This window comes from Podarcis erhardii (genome assembly GCF_964252035.2).
Source record: "Podarcis erhardii genome assembly, chromosome: 9".
Taxonomy (NCBI): domain Eukaryota; kingdom Metazoa; phylum Chordata; class Lepidosauria; order Squamata; family Lacertidae; genus Podarcis; species Podarcis erhardii.
Window position 1 is genome coordinate 551600 of NC_138512.1, and position 23614 is coordinate 575213.

At 47.1% G+C, this 23614-nt stretch overlaps 1 protein-coding gene across 1 annotated transcript in view; it reads left to right on the plus strand.

Annotated features, from left to right (window-relative positions):
• Window positions 1-377: 377 nt before the first annotated feature.
• LOC309350568 (uncharacterized protein) overlaps window positions 378-23614 on the plus strand; it is a gene marked incomplete at its 5' end in the record, with an annotated part of 470322 nt that continues 447085 nt past the window's right edge. The window contains 2 exons of the mRNA XM_081877532.1: window positions 378-468; window positions 506-961. Coding sequence (XP_081733658.1) covers window positions 378-468; window positions 506-961 — 547 coding nt within the window. The remainder of the gene's footprint in view (window positions 469-505; window positions 962-23614) is intronic.

Sequence of the window (23614 nt, forward strand, 5' to 3'; positions counted from 1 at the left end):
CCACCACTTTGACCTCAAGGTAACAAACTTTCCCCCTGAAAGCCAGCAGCCCTTTGCCCTTTGGATATGGCCACTACTTCTTCTCGGTGGGGAGCCAGTCCTACGTACGGCAGACGGTGCGAAACACGGTTGCCTCTCTACCTACAGTCAGCCGGGCTTACTCCCGAGTAAAAGGCGCCTAGGGGGACAGAGGGGGAGGGACGAGGGCGGTCGAGAGCGTCTGCTCGCAAGAGGCACCAGCAGAAGACCTCGGCGCGCACCTGCCTTTCTTCGCCGAGGTTCAGCGGGGCTGCAAGCCGCACCGACAGCTCCCTCCACCCGCCACGGGGAGCCTCCGCGCCCGCATCCCGGCAAAGCAGCGGCGGCCTCTCGGGCTGATGTCATCGGCCGCTTGCGAGAGGCTGTGCCTGCGCGCTCGAGCCGAGAGGGGGAACCGAGCTGCTCCTGGGCTGACGGATGCGGGGAGATGTAGGCAGCCGGAGCGCGGCTCCTCTTGCTAGCTGAGCTTCTGCCGGATCCCGGGAAGGGCGCTTGGGCTTCCCAGCTGCGAGGGATTCCGCCGACGGTGCGGGGCGAAAGGAAAGCCGGAGAGCCGCCGCCGCGCTTGGCAAGGATGCGCGCTTCGTCGCAGCTGGAGGCGCCTTGTCTTGTCCCCGCTGCCGGGCTCCGGGCTCTGGCCCAGCGCAGGCAGCCGACGCCCCAGTGATCGCAGCTGGAGGAGAGCGAGCCCCGCCGGCGCGGAGGGACGCTCGCCAGGCTCCGCCGCGGGGACGCTTTCTCGCTCCACCAAGCGAAGCTCTTTCCTCTCTGGGCAGGGCCCGTAGGCAGGGGAGAAGTTGGCGGCCCCTCTCGCCGCCCCCCGTCCTGCCCGAGCCCGCGGGAATCCAAGCCACGCCGCGGCCGCTGCCCCCTTCCCACGTTCCGAGGGGCCGCGGAGAGACGCGGCAAGCGGTGGCGCCGGGTGAGTAGCACGTTCCCCTCGGGGTGGGCGCTGGATCGCTCGGATGGGGGGGGGTGCCTCTCTCGCGGCTCCACGTCCGGATGCTTTATTAGACGGGTGGATGAAACCCAGGTAGAGCTGGGTGCCTGCGGACCTCAGAGGGGCGGCGGGGGAGAATGCCGCGCGCGCTGTGATCCGGAGATGTTGCTTTTGAAAAGCGGGGGTGGGGGCGGGATCTGGTTTCTAACTAGGAAAGGGCAGGCGCTTTGCGTATGCTCGGAGGTGCTCTTTCCTTGAGGGCTGCTTTCTGTTTTGTTCTGTCTGTGGAGTTTTTAATGCTGCATTCAAGCAAGAGTGTCCAACATTGTGAGCAGGATTTCATTTATTATTATGAATCATTTTTTTAAAATCATACGCAGAGTGATATAGATACAGTACCCCTTTTCCAAGAGCAAAGTATGAGAAAGTGACTGGGCCAAGGTGCTTCGGTGTGCTTTGGTGGTTGCGTGTGGGGATTTGAACTCTGCTCTCCCTTGTCAGAGCTCTTCCCACTAACCGTTATGCGGCACTGCCTTTTCAGTCTCTGCACACAGCTTTGCTGTGATTCCTGGCATTGATGTTTGTAGTGGGGGTGGGGGGTGGGGGTGGATTTCCAGCCTGCTCTTGGCTGTATTCAATATCAAGGCTACAACAACCCTGAACCTACTCTGACGCGGAGAAAACAGTGGTGTGGATAGGAAATCTTAGACTCTGGTCTGCTGAGGACTCCTCCTTAGATGGTGATGTGTGTTTGCATCCTTTGCTTCAAAATACGATGCCCATCCAGCCGCATTGAGGGTCCTAGTGCTGCGTACGCAGCCCCTCAAGCATATCTGTCTGGTACCCAGGACTTGCCCCATCCTGCCCTGCTTGGCACCTTCCTGGAGTGTAATTTGCCCGCCTGGATGTGTCCTTCTGCCTGTGGTGCTGCTTCTGGCTCTTCTGGATGGGTTGTGCCAGCGTGTGTGAACTAGCCTGTGGTTTAATCCCTGCCCACCCCTGGCATATGCCTGCCCACCCCAAGGGTTGACCAGGAGGGAATACTGCCTTCCAGCTGGAAAATATGCCCTGTCCCTGCTCCAGAGTAATGGAGGGTGATGCTATTTGTGCAGGGGTCAAGCAACCACTTTCATGGCAAAGGAGTTCATGGCATTCTTGCCTTCCTGCCTTCCTGTGTCGTGTGTACCAGTTCATTTAAGATTCCAGCATAATAGATGATTAGTGGGTAAAATCTGCTGACTTTACTTGAAAAAGAACACTGAGTTGGCCATGAGTATAGCAGCTCTTAAGAGAGCATTATCTGTGGTCTAAAAATAAGGGAGGCTGCCTTCCCTCCCTAATGCACTTACATGTGCAATTAATGGTAGCCCTCACCCCCACCCCCACACAGCTGATTGGCAGCTGATAATGTGACTCGCCCACCTTATAGGACTGTTGAGCAGACATCTACTTGTATGAGCATTCTTAACAACTGTGCATTATTATATTGAAAACAGGGTGTGTATATATTGTGTATTTTTGGGTGATGGAATGGAGAGAACTGAATGCTGAACAAAGGAAGCCCTGGACACTGGGGTGGGGGTGGAATGAGGCAGAGATCTAGACTGCTGGATCTGACATGATGGAATAGCTCCTTCTGAAAAATTTATTAAGCATAGCTCAAACGCAGCGATCAGGTGGGGATGGGAAATCTGTGGTGGTGCCTGAAGAGCAGGTGAAGAGGAAGAGCAAGCTTTCCTCTTTTGTTTCTTGCCTCTTGGAAAACTGCTTTGTGCCAGTGGCTCCTTCCAGGAATACTATTGTCTGTCTTTAATGGCTTGGCTACTCTTGGACTCCAATTTTGTTAGGGCTGGCAGAGCTCCTAAAGCTTTAATGGGTGGTGGGCAAACAACAACAACAACACCCCACCATGTGATAAAGCTTATTCTCTGCCACAGTATCGCTTGCTGGTGGATTTCTGCCTGTCACATAGCTGCCAAAGGAACAACCAAACAGAAAAGGTGGCAACACTCCCCGTGTTATTGTCTCATTGCAGAGGGATGCTGGAGAGATTTTGGTAACCTTGATTGCTGAAGGAACATAGGAGGCTGCCTCAGACCAAGTCAGGTTATTTGTGCATCTATGCTACTATTGTCAACTCTGACTCGCAGCAGTGGTCCAATCCTTTCTAACTTTTAATTTCCCATCACCTGCTGTCAAATCCTTTTTAACTGGAAATGCCAGATACTGATGCTGAGACCTCCCAGATGCAAAGCGTGAGCTCTGCCCTGATGATAAAAATTCATCCAGTGGCCTCAGCATGCACAATTGTTCCTTGGCTATTTCTTTCCTTTAAGTGACCCACCACCTGATCTCACCTCAAGTGGATGTTTTAAGCTCTCCTGCTTCTCTAAACTTCAGACGGTGAAAATATTATTGGGAGTTCTTCTTGGGTGTCACATCAATAGACTGAATTATGTTAAGGGTATATTCATCTGTTTTTATTTACTGCATTCATATCGCACCTAATTCTCCAAGGAGTTAAAGCTGGTGTACTGTACAAGGTTCTCCCCTTCCTCATTCAATCCACACAACAGCCCTGTGAGGTAGGTTAGGCTGAGAGGCAGTGACTGGCCCAAGGTGAGCTTCATGGCTGAGTGGGGATTGGGACCCTAGTCTTCCTGGTCCTAGTCTGGCACTTGAACTGCTTTGCCACACTTGGGCTCTGGATTTGGGGCCAGGATATCTTAACAATCTTAACCCATTCATTTGTGACATCACCAGTCATGTTCCCCCAATACTTGAAGTGCCCTTGGTGGGGCAGAACCTTCTCAGCAGTGGCTCCTGGATGGGATTTAGTGGGCCAGCTTCAACTAGGTGGCATCTTTTGCAGTGCTTGGGAGAGGTGGACCGATTTCTCCTGCTTCTGCTTTTCCTCACTTTTGTGCTTTAACTTGTTCACACTGGCTTTGAATGCAATTCTGCTGGGTCTGTTTGCTTTTTTGAAGTAAAACACTTTGCTGTCATTTTTCTTAGAAGTGGTTCTTTAATGTGGCTGCAACATTATACTGTTCAGGCAGGTAGATGGTTCACTTTAACATATCATCCCCTTCCTGGCTGCCAAAGTATCATCAGTTGGTATTGTGAGATCTTTAGGATGAAGGGTGAGTTTGAAATATCTCTGTGAAATAAATGCTATGCTGGCTCTGGAGAAACATATATATCTAGCTAACGATGCACACAAGTGAATAGGGTGGAGCAAGAAAGGGGGTTGTTGCGATGAGTTACTTTTAAAAAACAAGAGACAATAGATGAAAAGGTGTCAGATATCACAAGAACGTGCCTGCTGGATGAGGCCAGTGGCCCATGCACTCCAGCATCCAGTGGCCAGGCAGACACCTAAGGGAAGCCAGCCAGACAGCAGCACCTGGGCACAAGAACAGCCTTCCTTCCTGTGGTTTCCAGCAAGCGGCATTCAGAAACATTGCTCTCTCTGACTGGAGAGGCAGAGCCGAGCCATTGTGGTTCGTAGCCATTGCTAGCCTCATGTGTTTGTCCAGTCCCCTTTTAAAGCCATCTAAGTTGGGGACTTTAAATTAAAATAAAGCAGAAACTCTTTTTATTAAAAGCCTTTTCACCAAGCTGAAGTGGGAGATGTCACCTGAAGGTGGAAATAGAAAGCAATCGTCTCAGGCAAAACTTCAAGGGAAACCTATTCATAAGGTTCACAAAGCTTTTATCTGAGAGTGGAAAGGTAGAAAGTGGAGTTAGTATGTTCAGGGTGGGGAGGGCAGCTTGATGTTGTGTTGGTAGGTGACCAAATGACATATGGAAGTCTTGTCCTTCCTCTGGTGTCTTGTCCTTCCTAACAATTTTGGTAACAGATAGCATTTAGGAGAAATTGCATCTGGTGGTGTATGCTAGAGGTCCATTTCTTTCTTGTTCCTGAATGTGTCTTGTAATTGAGTCTCTGAAACATGTTTCTTTGACAGCTGTCTGGCGAGAAATTGGTAAAGTTTTGTTTCACTATTCTGAAGGGCTGCCAATGGCATTTGGAGGGCTCATAAAGGGCCTTCCAGCCTGGTTTGATGCATGCTGTCGAAACACATGGAGCATCTGTTTCCCTGCTCACACCCTGCCACGTCGCCTTCAATGAACCCCTGAGGCTGGTTCAGGCAAGATTTGGGGAACGGCCCCCAAGTGAGCAAGACTGCAACTGGAAAGTCTCCTTTTTAAAAAATAAATAAATAATATTTATTGCTTTTTGAAAAGGAAAAAGAAAGAGAAAAGAAAAAGAAAAAAAGAAAAAAAAGAACAAGAACAAGAAAAAGTAAAACAATACAATACAATATACAAAACACAACCTCAACACCTCACCCAACATGATAAACAAAACAAAACAAAACAAAAATAATTTAAAAACATACATCATTCCTTCTCCATATTCTAACTTTCATTCCCTTATATCATCGACCTCCTCTCACCTCCCTCTTTGTATTCCACTTCCATTAATTGTTTTAGCAATTCCTTTCCATCTTTCTCCATTTTCTATCATATAAATGTCTTAACATATTTTTAATCTTATTTCCATTAAAATTAGTATACTTATTTAAACTTAACTCCTTATAGCATTTCTACTAAGGCCATAAAAATTCATTCCAACAATTTCCTGTCACTCATTAATTTTACAATATTTCTATATATAGACTTTAAATCTTCCAATCTTCTTCCACCATCTCCTCTCCCCGGTCTCGGGCTCTGACAGACACTTCCGTCCACTCCATACAGTCCATCAACCTGGAGATCTTATGTCCGAGGCTCTTAACTCTTTTCCACATCCCTTCTGCAGTTCTTCTTGATATTCTTTGATGCTAAAGAGCAGATCTCGAGGAAACTCCAATCCAATGACACCTTCACTCCCTCTCGACAGGTAAGCCAAATTTCCACAGTTAAAGCTAGGATCCATAAAGTATTTCAGGGCATATTTCAAAATTCCTCCAACTCCAAAGGCCCCCGAGCTCCAATCTCCTCCTGACCCAAGTCCATATTCCAAAAGTCAGTTAATCCCTGCATAGAGGGATCTTTCCAACTTTCCTTTTCCAGTCCAGGCCAGGCTCCGATCTTCAGAGTCTGACTTTTTCTAGTTTCAATCATAAAGGGCCTCAACTTATAGTCTTCGATTTGCCTCTGTAAGACTAAGGCTCCCCCTTGTATTGCTTTAGGTTCGACAACAGCAACTTTCTCCTTCTCCTTTTCAGCAATTTGTCCTGCTAAAATAGATTCCTGTGTCAAATCCTGAGTAATTTCTATATTGGTGCTCACTTTTGGTCCCAAAATGTCAGTTTTAGTAATCATAGCATCCAATTTTTCATGAAGCTGTTCCAGCAAATAATTTATCTTGCAAAATGCAGTTACTCACCATCTGGCCCGGGGCGGGGCCTGAAGCCCCATAAGGACTGCTGTGCTCTGCTGCCCAGGAGGACTCTCCTGTGTGGGTGTCTGAGGGCCCTGCTCCTTCCTGCCACTCACCATCTGGCCCGGGGCGGGGCCTGAAGCCCCATAAGGACTGCTGTGCTCTGCTGCCAAGGAGGACTCTCCTGCCACTCACCATCTGGCCCAGGGCAGGGCCTGACAGGCCTCACAGGGATGATTCCTGTCACTGCTGCTGCGGCCCAGGGGGATCCGGAGGGGCGCAGAGTTCTTTTTAAAATGTTTTAAAATATTCCTTTTCCTTTTTATTTCTTTATTATTATTATTATTGTCATTATTATTATTGTATATGCAGGGATGGGGTGGGGGGTGGGATGGATGTTTAGTTGGGAATTTGTTTGATTTTGATGGATTTGTAATTTTTACAGTTTTTTATTTGTATTTTGGGGGGGGTTCTTTTTTGTTTTGTTTTCATTGTTTTAAGGCCTTATTTTGTTCTTAAGGGGAGGGGTCACGGCTGCCGGGGAGTGGGTCCCAGCCAACAAAATGGCTGCGGCATGTTCCACAGGGGGGGATGCGTTGGGACAACCGATCTCAGTGATCTCGGGTAGGAGGAGGAGTTACGCTAAGACCAGACCATGTCATTACAGAGGAGGCAGGTTTAGTCGTTGTCTGAGGACTATCCCTACCTCCAGGTCTGGTCCTGACCAGATGGATACTAGAATCAGCAAGGGATACCCACATGACCTGAAGGTGCTGCTGTGCAATGCCAGGTCAATGATTCATAAGACCACTGCCATCCATGACCTGATCATGGATGGAGGATTTGACCTGGCATGTGTAACAGAGACTTGGTTGAATGAAGCAGATGGGCCTGTTCTTGCCGCTGCTTGTCCACCAGGTTTCTCTTACGCACAGCAACCCAGGCCTTGTGGGCAGGGGGGGGGGTTGCAGTGATTTTTAGGAAGTCATTAGTTTGCACCAGGCGTCCTATTGGGAAGACCCAGTTCTCTGAGTGCATGTTCTGGAAGTTGGGCAATAGGGGCAGTACAGGATTCCTTTTGGTGTACCGACCTCCCCGCTGCACCAAGGATTCCCTGCCCGAGCTGCTTCAGGTCGTGGCGGATGTTCTCCTGGAGACGCCTAGTTTGGTTGTCCTAGGGGATTTTAATATCCATGCCGACACAACCTTACAAGGGGCCGCTCGGGACTTCGTGGAAAGCATGGCCTCCATGGGGCTGTCCCTGAATAAGTTTGGCCCAACCCATAGCCACGGACATGCCTTGGACCTGTTTACCTCTACGGATGTTGGTGACCTGACACTAACTAAAAGTGAAACAAAAGAAGTGCCATGGTCAGATCACTTCCTGGTGCAACTGGACTTCTCCGCGACCCTTCCCCTCTGCAGGGAGGTGGGACCGATTCGGATGGTCCGCCCCCGCCACTTAATGGATCCAAATGGTTTCCAGAGAGTGGTAGGGGATGCTTTATCCCATATTGATGGCCTTTCAGCTGATTCCCTGGTGGCCCGCTGGAATGTGGAGTTAATCAGGGCTATTGACTGTTTGGCTCCGAAGCGCCCTCTCCGATTGCATGGAGCCTGGAGAGCCCCGTGGTTTTCCACGGATCTGAGGGCAATGAAACAATCGTTGAGACGGCTAGAGCGCCGGTGGCGGATAACTCATTCTGAAGCTGACCGGACACAGGTTAGAGCTCAATGTCGAGCCTACCAAGTGGCGGTAGCGACGGCGAAGAAGACTTTCTTCACCGCCTCTATTGCATCTGCAGAAAACAGCAGCAGGAGACTTTTTCAGGTGGTCCGCAATTTAGTGGAACCACCTGCTACATCGGGGCCCAGTACGGGCCACATGATCTGCAATGATTTTGCAAAGTTTTTTGCAGATAAAGTCGCTCAGATTCGGGAAGAGGTAGACGCCACCGTGGGAGCAGGGCCGGGGCGGGAGAGTGCTAGAGTCCTGTCTAGTCAAATTGCATGGGATCAATTCCCATCTGTTACCTCCGAGGATGTGGACAGGCTGCTTGGACGAGTGAAACCAACCACCTGTCTCCTGGATCCTTGCCCATCCTGGTTTATAAAAGCTAGCCGGGAAGGACTGGGCGATGGGCTTCGTGGGGTGGTGAATGCTTCCCTCTGTGAGGGAGCCTTCCCAGACCCGCTGAAAGAGGCGGTTATCAAACCTCTTCTTAAAAAACCATCTTTAGATGCGGCCACGATGGCCAACTATCGCCCAGTCTCAAATCTTCCATTCTTGGGCAAGGTGATTGAGCGAGTGGTTGCTGAACAACTCCAGGCACGCCTGGAAGAAGCGGACCATTTGGATCCCTTCCAGTCGGGATTCAGGCCTCATCATGGGACTGAAACTGCCTTGGTCGCACTGGTTGATGATCTCCGGCGGGCTAGGGACAAAGGTGAGAGCTGTTTCCTAGTTCTGCTGGATCTCTCAGCGGCGTTTGATACCATCGACCATAACATCCTTCTGGACCGTCTTGAGGGGCTGGGAGCTGGGGGCACTGTCATACAGTGGTTCCGCTCCTTCCTCCTGGGCCGTGTTCAGAAAGTGGTGGTGGGGGATGAGTGTTCAGACCCCTGGGCTCTCACTTGTGGGGTGCCTCAGGGTTCTGTCCTCTCCCCCATGCTTTTCAACATCTACATGCAGGCGCTGGGAGAGATCATCAGGGGGTTTGGGCTGGGTGTTCATCAGTATGCGGATGATACCCAGCTCTACCTCTCTTTCAAATCAGAACCAGTGAAGGCGGTGACGGTCCTGTGTGAGTGTCTGGAGGCGGTTGGAGGATGGATGGTGGCTAACAGATTGAGATTGAATCCTGACAAGACAGAAGTACTGTTTCTGGGGGACAGGAGGCGGGCAGGTGTGGAGGACTCCCTGGTCCTGAATGGGGTACCTGTGCCCCTGAAGGACCAGGTGCGCAGCCTGGGAGTCATTTTGGACTCACAGCTGTCCATGGAGGCACAGGTTAAATCCGTGTCCAGGGCAGCTGTGTACCAGCTCCATCTGGTACGCAGGCTGAGACCCTATCTGCCTGTGGACTGCCTCGCCAGAGTAGTGCATGCTCTGGTTATCTCCCGCTTGGACTACTGCAATGCACTCTACGTGGGGCTACCTTTGAAGGTGACCCGGAAACTACAACTAATCCAGAACGCAGCAGCCAGACTGGTGACAGGGAGCGGCCGCTGAGACCATATAACACCGGTCTTGAAAGACCTACATTGGCTCCCAGTACGTTTCCGAGCACAATTCAAAGTGTTGGTGCTGACCTTTAAAGCCCTAAACGGCCTCGGTCCAGTATACCTGAAGGAGCGTCTCCACCCCCATCGTTCTACCCGGACACTGAGGTCCAGCACCGAGGGCCTTCTGGCGGTTCCCTCACTGCGAGAAGCCAAGTTACAGGGAACCAGGCAGAGGGCCTTCTCGGTAGTGGCGCCCTCCCACCAGATGTCAAAGAGAACAACAACTACCAGACTTTTAGAAGACATCTGAAGGTAGCCCTGTTTAGGGATGCTTTTAATGTTTGATGTATCATAGTATTTTAATATTCTTTTGGAAGCCACCCAGAGTGGTTGGGGAGGCCCAGCCAGATGGGTGGGGTATAAATAATAAATTATTATTATTATTATTATTATTATTATTATTATTATTATTATTACTAAGGCTTCTCCTGTCGACATTCTCGAATGTCCAAGGTGAATCTCTAGTTCCCACACTTCTTATCAAGCAGCTGGAGATTCCCCAGCTCCACTCTTGTAACAGTTTCAAAAGCTCCCTCTAGAGGGAAACAGTCTCCACTTGTATCAATCCTTTCAGAGAAAGTTCAAAATGTAAAGTTAGTTTCAATTTTCAGTTACTTTTCCTCCCTTTTAAACGCAGAAGCGGACAATGGAAATAATATATTTCTCTTATTCAACCGACTGTCAACATCCGTTCTCTTCGCTGTCAATGAACTCTCCCAAAACGTCAATCACTGTCAGTCCATTCCCAGGTTCAGAGCAGTGGGAATTTAATTCTAATCACTCTCTCCTGCAGGATACACGGTCCAAAATTTCCCCCCTCTTCTCCTGCTTCCAAGGGGGGTCTAATAATTTCAATCAATGGAAGTTTAATCCTTTACATAAGGCTTTCCAAGACCTAAACTTGTAAGCTCTTTGCTTCAGTCTATTTACAAAAGGGGAAGGCGGACTTCCTGTTTTGAACCTTCCCCGTTCGGTGTCAAATTAAGGTATTTAAAGATCCAATTTTCCGTACTACTCACGGGTTGTTGTTTAAAGTCCAATTGTCCACAGGAAAAAGTCAGCGCTCTCCGGCAGCAGCAATGCGGCTTCACTCCGTGAAAGAAGCAGTCGATTCAAAGCACAGCGCCACTCACCCCACGTCGCTCCGGATCCCCAGAACAGGGTTTCCCCACGAGTAGGGGAGGCGCAAAGGGTGCCAGCCGAATCCCAAGTTCACAGGCTTCTTCCGCCTGTGATTTCAGTGGGTCTCCGCCTTCGCCGTGGTGGTTTAGACCCTACTTTTCACGGAGCAAGTTCCTCCAGTTCGGAGGAGCTCCGCCATTGCCGGAGGCGCTAACCCGGAAGTCACAACTGGAAAGTCTCCTGATGGCTATATACTTACAGCAAAAAGGGCTCTGCTTGCCATTTTGAGGAGATCTTAGCAGTTTGTGGGGAGTGATGCAAATGTTTGGCATTTTACAATGTGCTCAGTGATTCTTGTACCTTCCTTGGCGAGCATACCCTAACTGCTTCTTGGGGCTGTCACTAGAGCTGCTCTGATTCGGATCAAGAGTGGGAACCACTTCACTGCATCATAGAAGTGTAGAATTGGAAGGGACCACAAGGCTTATCCAACCCCCTGCAATGCAGGAATCGCAGCTCAGGGATCCCTGGCAGCTGGACTCTTATGGAGGATTACTAAAGGGGAAGATGAGACTACAGAACAGAGCCCTTTGGACACACACTCGCTGCTGCTAGATGTGCCCAAATCTACTGGTGAGGATGGAGTCCTGGAAGCTGCCTCTCCCTCACCAGCAGAAGAGACCATTAGAGACAGTTGTGGCTGTTTCTCCAACAGAGCATGAGAAGGTGGGTTTGGTGATGTCACCTGCAGAGACGCAGTATATCAAGATGGCACTTGTCTGCCAAGGTGGAGCGGCTCCCTTCAGGCCAGGATTCTTAATAATAGCTGGGCATTCTCCACCTCAGCTTTGAAGAGTGGCAGGGAAACTCATTGGAACAAACACTTTCACAGCTCCCATTCAGTCTTGGAACCCATCCTATGGACCAATGATGAGGACTTGATCATAAATCTTTCATGGCAGCTAACATCCTTGTTGAGGAAAACAGCAGACAGCCTCACCCCAAAGGGAGGGGGTGATGGAGATAGTCTCTTAAGACTGCCTGAATCCCTCCTCTGATTGGATGTTGCATCCTGCTCACCACACATGTGCAGTATCTTGACCTCTGTCCCGTCAAAGGGATGCAACTAATATTTTCCCAACCTGCCCAGCACATGGGTAGGAGCAGCACCTTTGTTGGCTTAATAGGAAAGAGAGACATCTTTGGGTGGTAGTGGAAGATAATGTGCACTTGGGCTTCAGACTTCTTGTCTTGTTGCATTTCCAGAGAAAATTATTATTATTTTTTTAAAAGAGTGATCTAGATTCACCTTCCAGAGACTTTTTGCTTACCCCCTCTTTATATATCCAGGGGCTAATCAAAAGTCTGAAAGTTAGGGTTGGGGCCTTGGATAATATGGGTCTCTTGACTCTTCTTTGCCATCTGTCTAACTTGCCACAAAGGTGTGGGTAGAATCTCTAATACAGTTCCAACCCACAGACCTAGGCAAGAAGAGAAGGTAGCAAATCCAAGTGTCCCAAAGAGAGGTGCCTCCTCACACTGTCCCACAGGGGCCCCTGGCCAGCACCCCCTGGCCAGCTCCAGAGGCACCATTCACCAGGGGAGCTTGTAGCTAGGGCTTTTGCAACAAGCAGCTTTAGGAGGCAGAGACGCAAGAGGGCATCTGAGGAGGGAGGGAAGGACACTGGTAGAAAACCACTGCCCTAGAGGAACCACCAGCTAAACATGTGTTTTTGAGAACTTTGGTTGCTTGCAATATGTGCCCCCCTTATTCTGGTACCTGCCATATTCAGTCAAAGTACCTGCCCCATGAGAATCACACGAAGTCTGCACACCTTGATTTGTGCATGCAGCACTGTGAGGTCAGGTCCTATGGAGTGTGAATGAATGATGACCATGACAGGATTGCTTGCCATAAGACTTTGCAAGCACATGTGATATGAATGGATTTTTATTCATTTGTGCTGCAAATAAGGAAACAAAGCAGCAATTTGTCACCTTTGCAGATGTTTCCACTGGGCCTGGAAGGCTTCAGACAAAAAATAAAAATAAAACAGCAATTCTCTAAGTATCTACAAATCTTCAGGCAAAAGAAACTCACCACTTATAACTCCACTCACTAAACAAGGTAAAAAGTAAAAAGGTAAAGGACCCCTGGATGGTTAAGTCCAGTCAAAGGCAACTATGGGGTAGCGGTGCTCATCTTGCTTTCAGGCCGAGGGAGCTGGCGTTTGTGGGGAAATGGCTTTGCTTTGTCTGCCCTGGATGTGCTGCCCTTCCATTTTAACTCTGCATCGTGTAGCCATGGCATTATCAGAGAGGAAAATGTTTATCTATACATTTCTATTCTCACTGTGATGCCCTGTTCTGGATAGATCCACTAATTGCATTAAAGAGAGCCACATGTGTAAGCCGAACTCTGATGGATGGAAATTGTAGAAGGCCTGCAGAGAAAGCAGCAGGGGATCCCAAGCAAACACACAGGGGAGCAGCAGCTGTTGGCTGACTGCCTTTCTCTGACAGTTCCATCCTTGCTTCTGCTCCTGCCATCTTTTTCTTGGGAGCCACTTGCCAAGGGATTGAGATGGAAAGAGCAGGGACACTTAGCCATGAAAGGCATGGATGGGGGAAACAGGGTGCTGAGTCAGATAGGAGGCAAGAACAAGTTTTTTAAAAACAAAACAAAAAAAGACAAAACTGTAACAAACTATGATTTAATCAGATAGGCAAAGTATAATTTGCGCGTGGATTTTCTAATTTCACTACTCAGATATGTTAAAGAAGCTGTACTAAGAGAGGACAGGGAATTAATGCAACACTTCTTAACTGCTCCTGGAACTATTATTTCTAAAAACCTCAGCATGGAGGTGGGTGGTGGGTGGGATGAGAACACCAGCTATGAGAGAATGTATATCTAGAATCTGGGACAGAGTATGCCTGGTTAAGCTTACATATATGGTGAGAACCAAAATGGGCAGGCCATGTTTTCATTTGGAAATTGTGACTTTTTACAATGTACTGGTGTAATGAGGCACAGGATAATGTGAACCCATTTATGTTCCATAAATTGCCAGTGAGCCTGTAGTCTTTGAAAGTGTGAATATATCTATATAGATATATAGATATAGCTACCAGTATGCAGTAGAGTTGTGTACCAAATTTGGTCAAATCCCAAACTCAATCAGACCAGTTCAAGGTGCAGATCCACCTTCCCTGATAAGGGTTCCTTGACAAATCTAAGCTCTAATTCCCTCCACACAAAGCAGCCCATCATAATGTTGGGCACTTTGCCCATTCAGTGACAGGAATGGGATACTCTATCCGGTACCAATTGTCAGCTGAGGGCCAGTTCTGTGCAGGTTTCTTTTTTTGATCCCATCACAAATTACAGATGCAGAGTTCCTGATCCAGTTTGTAAACTGAGCATATAGGAGGATTCCTTCCAGTAGCACCTTAAAGACCAACTAAGTCAGTTCTTGGTATGAGCTTTCGTGTGCATGCACGAAGAAAGCTCATACCAAGAACTGACTTAGTTGGTCTTTAAGGTGCTACTGGAAGGAATTTGTTTTGTTTTGACTATGGCAGACCAACACGGCTACCTATCTGTATATAGGAGGATGTAACACTTTGTTGTGGTCCTGGTCAGGATCAGGGCTGCTCTGTTCCTGCAAATCCCATTGCCAAAAGAAAAGTAAGAAAATGTAGCCCCATTTGTTTCAATGGGATGTTTTCTGTTTAGCTACTTCCACGTGAGACTTGCTCAGAGGTGCTGGCAATGTGGAAGAATGATGTGGTGGTGGTGGTGTGTGTGTTTTTAAAAACCAGTCAGATGGGTGGGGTAGAAATAATAAATTATTATTATTATTGATAATAATAATATTATTTATTATTAAAAGGCATATTTTTAAAAAGTTATGTTGATTCAGCGCATTCCACAAAGGGTCAGCATAGGGCTTGCGGTAGAAGCTGTGAAGCTCAACTAATCCCCAAGACAAATTGTTCTAGCAACTGTAGCAAAGGAGAGGCTAAAACTCAATCGTCCATGGCATTTCCCTAAATTAAACAATAAAGAAGGAGTTGTTTCAGAGTCTCCTTACACTGCAGTTCCTTATTAATCTCCACAGTAAACATAAAAGGGGTGGAGGGGGAGAGACATGATTAACCTTAGGAGGGATGCCTCCTGCTTAAAGATACAAATTGATGCTAAAGTGAGGGAGACATGGCAATGGAGTACAGGGAGGGACTTCTCAGAATCAGAAAATAGACCAGAGTCTGACATGGAGTCAAAAAATCTGGCTAAGCATCAAGCCAAAGTGTATTCATGAATTATAAAGCTCAGGGGTTATTATCACCCGCCCTCCCCAAGCCTGCTCCCAAATTAATAGAATAACAGTGACCTCCACTTTCATTCCATCCCTTCCATTTCCCCAAATTTCCTTCCATTTTCTAAAATTTCACCAGCAAAGGCCCACAGGTTTCAATCCACATTTGCACAACAGCTTACATAGGAGCAACCCAATTGCCACAAGATAATGAGGAAGACTTCGGATTCTCTGGAGCTCTCAATCAGTCTGGATACAAAATGGTGGGGAAGGCAGGGGAAACCCCAAAATGCTGCGTTGTCACCTTAGGGCAGTGTTTCCCAACCTTGTGCCTCCAGCTGTTTTTGAACTACAATTCCCATCATCCCTGACCACTGGTCTTGCTAGCTAGGGATGATGGGAGTTGTAGTCCAAAAACAGCTGGAGGCACAAGGTTGGGAAACACTGCCTTAGGGTTATACTTCATGGAGTCCGCTTAGTCTGTTCATTTTTTATTTTATTTTTGCAAATTATTGAGCACATGCCACTTCTTTCTCTTTCACAATTCAGAAAGCCTTCTCAGCTCAGGACCTCAATACCTCAAGGACTGCCTCTCCCCACATGGACTGACTTGGGCCCTGAGATCATCACTGGAGCCCCCCTTGGAGGTCCCGAGGGTGGCAACACAAGAAGAGGCCTTCTCTGCAATGGCTCCTCACTTGTAGAATGCTCTCCCCAGGGAGGCTCACATGGCACCATTGTAGCACCCTGCTTGTGGTTAACGCTTAGCTGGAATGAAATATTCAACGCAGCAATAGAGAAATTAAAATAGTAATTTATTTGTCAGACAAATAAATAAGAGGCACAGTGGTACATGGTTACCAAGCTCTGGCCTGGCCTCCTGCCATTCTGGCCAGCACTTATATTCCCTTAATCCAGCCCCCTTTGCTCCTCCTGTGGCTGCCTCTGTCCAATCAGCCTGGTTGAAATTCCTATTGGCTGTTTGCTAGAACCAATCACAAAAGATACACCCACAAAAGATACACCCATTTCCTTGCCCTTATAAGGGAGACAAAGAGCTATATATATGACATATAAGTAATAATATATCTTACATGGAATCTTAATTACCAGCTCACCTCTTGCCCTCCTTGCCCTATTGCCTTCTAAAACAAATGTTTAATCTTACATTTTTATGTTCAACAGATGTCAAGGATCTTGAGTTTCACATCAGCATTGAAAGATTTCCTTCATTTAATGTTTCTAAACAAAATGCCTGACAACTATATATCAAGACTGCTTGGATGGCGTCTTCTGTCTGGCAGGGGGGGGGCTAGGCTGGTGGCTGACTTAATTTCAGGATAAATACAACTCTTACAACCATATGAAATAAGAATCTAGCATTCCTTAAATCCTTTGCATAATTACATTTAAGCCAATATATTTAAGCTAATATATTTCATACATTTATCATAGGTAGCCTCTTAAAAGAATAAAGCTTTTCAAAGTAAAAAGGAAGAAACTCAGTAAAACACAGCTTTTAAACAGAAACCTCTTCAGTGTACACCTCCCCCTTTCACCCCCCTTTCCAGCCTCAAAATAAAATAGGAAGAAGCTTCTTCTTCTGCCAAGCCAGTTGCCTTTCCAACATTTAACACATTTTAACCTTTTTAACTCTCTCAGTTTAAGAAACAGCTTTAGAAGAGACTTTTCAAAAATGTTCTCTTTTTCTGTCAGCTAAATGTTTTTCCCCATTTGCCTCTGGCCTTAGAAAATTTAGCTCAAGGTTTTAACGTGAGGCTCCATGATATCATTTTACTATTTACCCATTCCTAATGGTGTTTTCTCAGCCTGCAAGGGCAGTGTATGTAATTTCCCCTTTTTATGACTTTGAGAATTGTTTTTCTACTATAAATCAATGGGGCCCTCTTGTCTTAGGAGAATGGCCAAGGTTTTCTCTGCCTGGCATGAAACATTTGAAAATCCTTTTTAAGCTCATTTTTAAATACAAGCCTTGATTGAAATATATAGAAGCTTTGATAAAAATGCAGGCTTATGGTTAGGTGCCTCATTCCCCCCTTTCAAGCTCAAGGACCTTCATCCCAAGTGTCCTTGATAGCTTGACCTTCATCATATTCCTGAGGTAAAGCTCTGTATAGGGCCATGATATGAGGTAGAGTTTCATTTGAAACCATCTTGCTAATTGTACTTCTAAAACATGAAATGATACATGGCATCATACATAAAACCAATACTACTACTGTCAAGAAAAACAAGCAAGACAATAGTATCCCTTTGAGTCCTGTGACATTAGGTAACCAATTGGTGAGCCATCCCATATCCCATCCTTCCCATGTTTGTACTGGGACATGTGCTATATTCTCCATCTTTGTGGCCAACACACGGATTGCCTCACCATTATCAGAAATGTTAAAGCAACAGGCATTCCCTGTCAAGTTCAAGACTCCACATAGGCCTCCCTGCCTGGCAAGTACATAATCCATTCCCATTTTCAGCTGCAAAATGGCGGCTCTACTTTCATCCAACTGTTGTGCAATAAGTCTCAAACTCTGGGCCGTTGCATTGGTTACAAGTTCTACTACTGCTTGCAATCGAATTATTCTGTTTAGATTATAAATAGGATCCCGTGCCCCTTGTATGAGCTCACCAGGATTCCAGGAGGCAGGATCATAATAGGCTATAATGCGCTCTGGCGGCCAATCATCAGTACCGCTCCAACTTTGGGTACTTCCTCCTGCTATATGAGAAATATCAGCATTCCTTCGTGTTCGCCTGGCCGAACTAGTGGGCATAATCCACATTGGTGGTAATACCCAACCCAAGAAACAAGTCCCACTCCATTTGGAAGGGAGTTTCTTGTATGCCCATTCTCCACATATCCACCACAACCATCGGGTCTGAGGTTTTTGGTACGTGGAATACAGAAGGCGAAATACCAAAAGGGGTAGAGAGTTCACAGTGCAGTATGTTAGATTGCCTTTTTCTGTCACAGTTATGTTCCACACCACTTTCCATGCGTGAATAAAAGGAGGTGCACAGGGCAAGGTATTCCGAGTTCGATAGGTAGTACCGTGTGCCCAGGTATGACTATTCTTAATATAATCCCAAGTATAGTGACAATGAGAAGAGCCTATCATGGGAGAATCAGCTGCATCTGATGATTTATGTACACAGAATTCCCCTTGTACAGGTATAACTCGTAATGGTTTAGTTGAGTTCCATCCGGGGAAATTCTGTATTTCAGTTTGGTGTGGCATTTCGCTTACCATACCAATGGCATCTAATGGTATCGGTAATAAGGGCATACCTCCCTCTGAATCATCTGGCCCAAGAGAGCAAACAAGGCAATTGGTCCTATTTGCAACATTAGCTACCATTTCAGCTAAACCTACCCACATATTGTGGTCATGGCTGAATCCATATTTAGCCAATTTGGTCAGATTCAAGGACCCTTCCCCTTCCCAAGGGATCAGGATTAATAATAAAATCATGTTGATGTCTAGTATATGCATTCCTTCCACAAAAGATTACCTTATTGTGATAGCAAATAATTATTAGCCCCAATATAATTCCCCCAGTGACAGAAATGGGGAACCACCAAGACCAAAACATATATCCCGAGGATCCCCAATGAGTAATATCTCTGATAATTGTTCCACAAGGGGGCAGTCAATCAATTGTATAAGAGAATCTTTCCGTTCACAATCGCTGGTTCAGACGCTCCTCAAGCTTCAGGCGTGCGCAGGTCAGCCAGCTTCCAGGTTGTGGCTGCAGCAGGCCGGTCGTCAAATGTTGCCCGTGACCTAGCCCGTTCCCGGTAGGGCTAGATACAGGGGTTTTTGGAGAGAGTTAGTTTTAAAGGATTAGAGGGGTCACCTTTGCACGTCCAACTGCCTTCGGACTTCTTCAAACGAGAGTGATGAATCCAGGGGGTCACCTCAGCTACCTTCACCGCTGTTGGAGTAGAGAGCAAGACGGTGTAAGGTCCACGCCACTTAGGTGCAAGTGGATCACGTTTCCACTCTTTCACCCATACGCTATCGCCAGCCTGGAACTGATGAATCGGCTCGGCAATGCTGCACGGCGTGCGCTCGAGGGCCCACCTGTTAAGAGAAACAAAAACACGGGAGAGAGATTGCACTTGTCCCTGTGTCACATGATCTCCTATTTGTTTAAGGTCAGCTGGAATATCCTGAACAAAGGAGGGCGGTCTCCCATACAGGAGCTCAAAAGGTGACAACTTAAGTCTTTTTGTGGGTGCACACCGAACACGAAACAGTGTTATGGGTAACACATCTACCCATCCCAATCCCGTTTCCTGGGTTAATTTTGCCAATTGGGTTTTCAGAGTCCGATTCATTCTTTCAGTTTTCCCTGAACTCTGAGGCCTATATGCTGTATGCAGTCTCCATTTTACTTGTAGGACTCGACATACATCTTGTACTACTTGATCAATGAACGCTGGCCCATTATCACTTCCAATGCATCTAGGTAATCCAAACCTTGGGATCAATTCAGTGAGGAGTCTTTTAGTTACCTCTCGTGCCTTTTCAGTTCGGGTGGGAAAAGCTTCAACCCATCCGGTAAGAGTATCTACAAACACAAGGAGATACTTGAATCCCTTAGAAGGGACCAGCTCTGTGAAGTCCACAATTAGGCTTTCCATGGGGACGTATCCCACATGCTGAATTCCAGGAGGTTGTACCGGTCCCTGCCTGGGATTGTTTTTAGCACAAAGAACACATTTCTGTGAAATGCAAGTTGCTAATTGTGATAGATTAATAATATACAACTTCCGACTGAGACTCTCTCTAGTTGCAGTACCGCCAAGGTGAGTAGATTCATGATAATTTCTTACAATTGTGCCTGCTAGATGATGAGGTACATAAATCCTATTGTCCGGCAGGATCATCCAACCGTCCTTCACAACTGCTCCTTCCTGATCAGCCCACTTCCTCTCTTCTGGGGTATAGTGAGGTTTAACATCTTCTGGAACTACCTCTGGTATGAGGGCTGCTATAAATCCTCCCACAGGCTTTGGGGCTGCCTCTCGGGCTGCTTTGTCAGCAGCATGATTTCCTCTGGTTATTGGATCCCTTCCTCGTCCATGACCTTTGCAGTGCATTACAGCAATCTGTTCTGGAGCCCATACTGCTTCTAACAGGATTTCTACTTCAGGTCCATATTTCAAAGCCTTCCCGTGGGCTCCGATTAGACCTCTTTCTTTCCATAGAGCTCCATGTGCATGCAGGGTTAAGAAGGCATATTTTGAATCACTATAGATGTTTGCCTTACATCCGGCTGCCAATTGCAGAGCTCTAGTTAAACCTATAAGTTCAGCCTTTTGTGCTGAGGTGCCAGCAGGCAAAGCCTCAGCTTCCACAACTTCCTCATTGGTGACCACAGCATATCCTGCTCGTCTGGCACCTTCATGCAGGTAACTGCTACCATCCGTATAATATACAACATCTGGATTTTTCAATGGCTCATCTTTCAGATCAGGTCTACTGGAATAAACTTCATCCATTACTTGGAGACAATCATGTGATTCCTCATCATCTACCTCTGGTAGGGGCAGCAAAGTCGCTGGATTGAGCATATTCACTACTCGTAGATGAATCCTGGGATTTTCACACAATAGGCCTTGGTATCTAGCCATCCTTGGGTTCGTTAGCCAATAACTACCCTTATATTCCATGAGTGTCAGAACAGCATGAGGTACATTCACATACATCGTCTGGCCAAAGGTAAATTTATCAGCTTCTTTGACAAGGCTCGCAGTGGCTGCTACTGCCCTTAGGCATGGAGGCCATCCTTTTGCTACTGAGTCCAATTGTTTAGACAAATAAGCTACTGGACGGTTCCAACTTCCTAATCTCTGGGTCAGGGCTGCAATCCCATTCTGTTCATGTACATACAGCTGAAAGGGTTTTTCCGAATTAGGCAATCCAAGGGCTGGAGCCTCCATAAGTCGTTGTTTGATAACTAAAAAGGCTTGTTTCTGCTCAGGTCCCCATACGAATGGGTCCTTTTCTGCACCTCGAGTGCTTTCATGTAAGGGCTTGGCCAGACTACTGAAATCAGGTATCCATAGTCTACAAAACCCTGCTGTTCCCAGGAATCCCCTAAGTTGTTTTCTTGTGGTAGGTTCCTTGATAAGGCAAATAGCTTCTTTCCTCTCTGGTCTCAATGCTCGTTGTTGGTGTGAGATGTCAAAGCCCAAATATTTGACCTTTTCTAAACATAACTGTGCCTTTTTCTGGGAAACTCGGTAGCCAGCTTCCCAGAGCAAGTGGAGCAGTTCCTCTGTCCCTTCTTTACAGGTATCAAAATCCTTTGCAGCTAGTATAAGATCATCCACATATTGCAGAACCACCTTTTCTCCCGGTATTGAGGGGTAACTTGTTAGATCCCTCGCCAAGGCAGTGCCAAATAAAGTTGGGGAATTTTTGAATCCTTGGGGCAATCTTGTCCAGGTTAGCTGGCCTTTTGTTCCTGTCAAAGGGTCTTCCCACTGGAAGGCAAATATAGGTTGGCTCTGTGGTGCCAGCCGGCAACAGAAGAATGCATCTTTCAAGTCCAATACAGTAAAAAATGTTGCTTCTGGTGGGATCAAACTCAGCAAGGTATATGGGTTTGGTACATTTGGGTGCAAGGTCTCAATAGCCTGGTTTACGAGCCTCAAGTCCTGCACTGGCCTATATTCATCTGTCCCAGGTTTTTGAACAGGCAAAAGGGGTGTGTTCCATTCTGATTGGCAAGACTTAAGCAGACCATATTTTAATAGGCGGTCCAAATGTTTCTGGATGCCCTCTGCTGCTCGCCGGGGTAAGGGATATTGCTTTACAGATACAGGGGTAGCCATAGGTTTTAGGGTTACTACAATTGGAGCTATATTCTTAGCCATTCCTGGTGGGCTATTTTCGGCCCATACTCCTGGTGGCACCTGTAGAGTTCGGAGGAGCTTGTTTAATTCTGTATCCAATGTGGGTTGGACTTGCAAGGCTGACATTAGGCGCCATGATTGTTCCTTAGGTACTGAGAGGGTAATTATTCCTGCTGCTTTTGATGGCAGTTTCATATCTGGACCTCGAGGAGTGAAAGTGATTTGGGCCTGCAATTTGGACAGCATATCTCTGCCTAAGAGAGGTATTGGACACTCAGGTATATACAAAAACTGATGGGTTAAACGATGTCCCCCAATCTGGCATTCCAAAGGTTGGAGGAAAGACCTCTTAGCTGACTGTCCAGTGGCACTTTTAATAACTACACTTTTGGATGCCTTTTTCTGCAATAGTTCTGGGAGTACTGAGTATTCAGCCCCAGTATCAATCATAAAATCTATTAAATGGCTTCCTAATTGAATCGTGACCGTGGGCTCCTGGAAGCCTAACTTTATGGAGTCCGGTCGTTCCTAGTCTTGAGTAAAATCCTCTTCTGCCAGTCCAATGAAATTGTCTCTACTCCGTCCCTGTCCTGGTCTCTGATATCTTCCATCTCGGATCATTCCCCGTCCCCGTCCCTGGTTTCTTGGGCCGGAGCCTGGGCCTGGGCCTGGGCCTGGGCCTGGGCGTACTTCTTCCAACCTCAGGGGTTCAGGACACTCCCGCTTCCAATGACCCTCCTTCTTGCAATTTGCACATTGATTCCTTCCCAGTGGTGGATTCCTTCCTCGCCCTCGCCCTCCATTTAAGGGGCGGTGGTCTTGCTTCACTGCTGTGGCTAGCATTACCATCTTTTCCTTCTGCCACTTCTTCTTCTCTTGCTTCTCAGCCTCATCCCTATTCCGATAAACTCGGCGTGCAATGGCCATAATTTGGCTCATCAGCATCCCTTCCCATCCTTCTGATTTCTGAATTTTCTTACGAATGTCAGAAGCGCACTGGGCCACAAATGTAGCAGTAATCATTCTGCTGTTTTCAGGGGCTTCAGGGTCAAAAGGAGTCCATATACGATAGGCTTCCTGCAGCCTCTCTAAAAAGTCTCCCGGACTCTCATTTGGTTTTTGTTCTACTTCTGAGACTTTAGACATATTAGTGGGCTTCTGGCATGCCCTGCGGATACCTTGCACAAGTGTCTGGCGGTAGGTGGTGAGTCTGGCCAGGTGAATTGCATTGTTTGGATCCCAATTAGGATCTTCCAAGGGAAAGTTATCTTGGAGATGACGGTCAATATTATAAATATTTCCCACTCTGGCCTGCTCACGCAAATATATCTGTGCCTTTTCAATTATGTCTCTCCTTTCCTCAGTGGTGAACAGAGTATTCAGGAGCTGGCGGCAATCTGTCCAAGTAGGACTATGAGTATTTATTATTGAAGTCACCAAGTCCATCATAGCCTGAGGTTTTTCTGCAAAAGATGGGGTGTGTGTTTTCCAATTCATCAGATCTGTAGTTGTGAATGGAATATATTGCAGGGTCGAAGTTCGAGGTGGCCGTGGTCCGGGTTGCCCATTAACCAGCGCAGGCTCCTTAAGTGCATCAAATACTCTTCTAAGAGGGGCTACTACGT